This window comes from Clupea harengus, chromosome 23 (assembly GCF_900700415.2).
Source record: "Clupea harengus chromosome 23, Ch_v2.0.2, whole genome shotgun sequence".
Classification (NCBI taxonomy): Eukaryota; Metazoa; Chordata; class Actinopteri; order Clupeiformes; family Clupeidae; genus Clupea; species Clupea harengus.
Genome location: NC_045174.1, coordinates 2,066,731 through 2,071,419, shown reverse-complemented (window position 1 = coordinate 2,071,419; position 4,689 = coordinate 2,066,731). Strand labels below are relative to the sequence as shown.

Genomic DNA, 4,689 nt, shown 5'->3' with positions numbered 1-4,689 from the left:
GCTGACGCAGCCTGTTTTCACTTCAGCGTTTCACAACTCGAGCGAGCGAGCGAGCGAACAGGCACTCGTGTCAGCCTCTCATCTCCGGCCGACCACAAATCTCCAGATAAGGACGAGACACTTCACAGTTATTGTGGCCGAGTTTTAGCGACGGCGATCAAGATGCGGTCTCGACGTCAACAACGTCGCCGAGGTCGTCTCCACGCGAAGAACAAGGATGAACGAGAGACACAAATGTCTGTCCGGTAATAGTGGCGGCTGCTTTACCGAAGCCACCACCGCCTGAGGAAGATGGAGGAGCTAAGGGACGGGGAGGGAAGTGCATGAAACAATGGCGGTTGAACCACACTTGAAGCCACAGCCTAGGCCACTGGCCGAGAGAGAGCAGTCATATAATGTCTCTACGCTCACATACACACACTTAAATATATCTTATACACACGTGAATATCCACATGTTACAAATACATACATTCCACATTTATACTAGTGTGTTTGTTTATAGATTCCTGAGATCATGAAAAAGAACCATCATCAGCTAAACACAGAACTCTCTGAAAAGTCAGATCATTCTAAAAAAACATAAACAAAAAAAAAATCACAACCTTTAGTGGGTGTGTGTGGCACAGTCAGGGTGTTGCACTAGGCTGCTGTGTGTTGGCATATCACAAGGAAGTGGTTGTGGGGTGTGTGTGTGTGTGTATATGGTTGTGGTACATGACAGAAAGTGTAGGTCTGCAACAGTGTAGTTTACATTCACTTCAGTGTTACAAGTGGCAAGCATAGAGTAGTGGGAAGGGTTTTTATGGTAAAGTAAGCGTAAGACGATGTTTGTTTGGGAGGTAGAAAAACACTGCAGTAAATGACCTACTACTACTACTGCTACATTGTGTGTGTGTGTGTGTGTGTGTGTGTGTGTGTGTGACTGTGGAGCACAGTGTGTGGGTTATGTATAGCACCAGTGAGGCGTTGATGTTTAGGGGTCTGTGTTAGTGTTGGGGGAGACATTTAAAGGAGGGGGGGTGGCACAACACCCACACCACTGTGATTAAGTTAGGATTAGAGCTCTCCCTCTTTCTCCCCCAATCTCTGTCTCTCCCTCGCTTTCTCCCCCCTCTCTCTCCCTCTTTCTCCTCCCATCTCTGTCTCTCTCTCCATCTCTCCCTCGCTTTCTCCCCCCTCTCTCTCCCTCTTTCTCCTCCCATCTCTGTCTCTCTCTCGTTATCTCTTTCTCTCCATCTCTTTTCCCCTCTTTCTCTTTCACTCACGCCCATTATCTTTCTCTCTCTCTCTCTCTGCGAGTGCCAAACATTTTGTCCCAGATTAGAGTCCAGATGCGGCAGTGCCTCTAAGCCACAGAAGTCGGTCAGCCGCTGCCTCTGACTGTGGGCCGAATTACGTCGCCGCGGCAACAGCAGGGGGTGGCAGGGAAGCTGGGCTCACTGACATCCATACGCAAACTGGAACAGGAGGGGGTGGAGTGTGTGTGTGTGTGTGTGTGTGTGTGTGGAGGGTGGGGGGGATTTGTCGGAGAGTGATTTGCATAAATTATCTTTCAGGCACACAAAATGCAAAATGTGCAAAAACACACGCACACATTTTTATGTATTATATATTTGTATTTATGGCGCAAAATAGAACACAAAACACCTTGTTTTAGTTTAGTGTTTTTCAGTCATTTTTTATTCAAATCTGTAAAGGCACAGGTGAATCATTTTCTTCATTTGAGGTTCACCTCATACGCTTTTACATAAAACATGTTTTTTTCTTCTTTTCAAGGTGATGAATAAATAAAATGATCGTACTAATTATCCTTTTTACTAACATGTTCATATCTTGTTTTAATTATTTACAGCACCATTTAAGCAGAAAGTGACACACACACACACACACACACACACACAAGTGAGTGACTCAGAAACTGTCCTTCAGCTAACAGTCCCCCATCTGTTCCCTGTAAGGCCAGTTTACTCTCAAGTCTGCCCTGAAACACTGATGGCAACCCTGAGGTATGGAGAGTAGTGTGGAGATACCACTCAAGACATCTACTGCGTCAGAGACAGACTGATGGAGAGAGAGACAGACAGAAAAGGCACAAAGAAGAAGAAGAAGAAGAGACACATACGTACACGCCTTAGATAAGTGGGGGAATGAGCGAGGGAGGGAAGTGAGACTGGAGAGAGAGAGAGAGACAGAGAGAGAATGTGTGTGTGTGTTCAAAAGAGAGAGAGAGAATGTGTGTGTGCGTTTAAGAGAGAGAGATAATGTGTGTGTGTGTGTGTGTGTGTGTGTGTGTGTGTGTGTGTATGTTTGAGAGAGAGAGAGAACTGAAATAGGGCAGATAGAGATCTATTCTCTCTGGAACTTCTCCCGTCTGATGACTGGGGGAGGAAGGAGGCAGGGCGGGGCGGTGCTGGGCTGGGCAGGGTAGGCCTCAGAGGGAGGACTTGAGCACCTCGAACACCTTCAGGGCAGACTCAACGCAGCCGTCGAAGTTGGAGTGTGTGAAACCGTCCCCCCCACACACCAGCAGGGGCTGCGAGAACAGAGTCATCTGCCCTGGGCAATCTGCCACCGATCGCGTCACCTAATTACACACACACACACACACACACACACACACACACACACACACACACACACACACACACACACACACACACACACACACACACACACACACACACACACACTCAAACAAACACACACACACACACACACACACACACACACACACACACACACACACACAGACACACACACACAGACACACAAAGGGAAAGCATTAGTACTGTAGCAACGATCTGGAGCTCAATAGCTGCTGGGGTCGCGGGCGAGAGGGGCCTCAGTAATGGATGATGCTGTGATGGTAATCTCTCTCTACCTCGGTGGCGTTCAGCAGGGAGAGAGTTTGACAGTCCAACACATTTGAATATTCAAACACAGCATTTGAATGAACATTTCAGAAATGCTCTCCATGGTCCCTCCAGCACTTTCAGAGCTGGGCGATCTGGCTGGTTTATCTTGATTCAACTGATCGGCAGTCGCCTTGATTCAAATCTATCAACAGCACAAGGGGCACCCAACTTTTCAGATTCGGAACTCACCAGAGACTCAAGCTATGCGATCGGTGTAGCTGGTTGGGCCATGACCAGTTTCGCTGTAGTTACAGGAAACGTGAACGATCACTTTTAGCAGTGTGCGTGTTTGTGAAAGTTGAGCAGATGATGGTGAGAGACAGAGCGAGAGAGAGAGAGAGAGAGAGAGAGAGAGAGAGAGAGAGAGAGAGAGAGAGAGAGAGAGAGACGAGACAGACAGGGCAGGACAGTAGTCTGATTAGACCCCTGATTTGGTGGCGCATCTGTGTACTGTTGTAACCATGGCCACAGGGCGCCAATGGGAACACGTTCTGGTTAGCTTACCGAGGGCAGTAATTAAGACTCTGGTTCAATGACCTCGTTTTCGACCACCCCCCACACACCCCAAACACACACACACACACACCACCACCACCCCTCCCCATTTCAATCTATAAATCCTTATTTCAGTGGTCAACGCAGTGTAAACATGGTGATGCAATGATTCTGCATGGATGGTAATCCGACACGGCGGTGGGCCACCTATGAGGAGACACTGGGGGCACTCACCCCCTCATATGTGGCACTTTAAAGGTGCAGTCCGTGATTCTGGCAAAATGTCGACTGGCTGGAACAGTGTGTGACTTTGTCCACTTTCTTTGTTTCCCATTTGCAGAGGCAGGACTGTGTACAAGAGTTTCTTTTGAGCGCACACACTGCAGTGTGCACCTTTAAACTAAGTGTACCCGATATGGGATGGACGACGTCATGATGGCCAATCCTACAACAATCTTTTCTTTGCAAACTGGTAATGCTGTCTGCAGTGTCGATTCCAAATTATAATACCATCTACTTTACCTACCTGTGATCTTCCTGCTAACCTTTGGGCACACTTAATGTCTTTCATGTGTAATAAGTTCAAAGTGTTTTTATTTTTTATATTAGCAGTCATTGGGGCTAGCAGCGTATCATAATAGGTACTTATTTCTGTTACTTTCCCACACGGGAATAAAGAAAAATCAATATATAGGAAACATCTTCACCTGTGCATTAACCTGTGCAGTTATTGAATGTTAACCATATTCTGCTTACATTATTACATTTTAACTGGTGCCTTTTTCTGTATGAGATCCCAGTGCCTGAGTGGGGTGATGCTTGTGCAAAGTGTGGCTGGCGTGGGCTTAATGTTCCGTTAAATTTAGCGTCCGTAATGGCCGTGGAGACACCTTCACAGGCTCACCCAAGGCTAAACATAGATCAGAGAGGGAGAAATGACAGCAGCCTGGACCTTGAGAGTGTTTGTGCACAGCCACACACACTCACATGCACGCACACTCACATGCGGACAGACACACACACTCACATGCGGACAGACACACACACACACACTCACCCACGAGCAGACAGACACTCACACATACGTGCAGATACTCACACACACTCACTCACTCACACGCGTGCACTCACACTCACCCTCACCCATAAGCATTCACACACACACACGCATAAGCACACACACTCACCCTCACACACACACGCATAAACACACACACACACACACACACACACACACACACACACACACACACACACACACACTTCTGTCCTGGCAC

General features: G+C 47.5%; 1 protein-coding gene across 2 annotated transcripts in view; it reads right to left on the bottom strand.

Annotated features, from left to right (window-relative positions):
- Positions 1-2,317: 2,317 nt before the first annotated feature.
- The window catches only part of rnls (renalase, FAD-dependent amine oxidase), a 46,385-nt gene continuing 44,013 nt past the window's right edge, over positions 2,318-4,689 (bottom strand). For both annotated transcript variants that reach the window (XM_012820018.3, XM_012820019.3), the window contains exon 7: positions 2,318-2,586. In XM_012820018.3, coding sequence (XP_012675472.1) covers positions 2,434-2,586 — 153 coding nt within the window. In that variant the 3' untranslated portion in view covers positions 2,318-2,433. The remainder of the gene's footprint in view (positions 2,587-4,689) is intronic.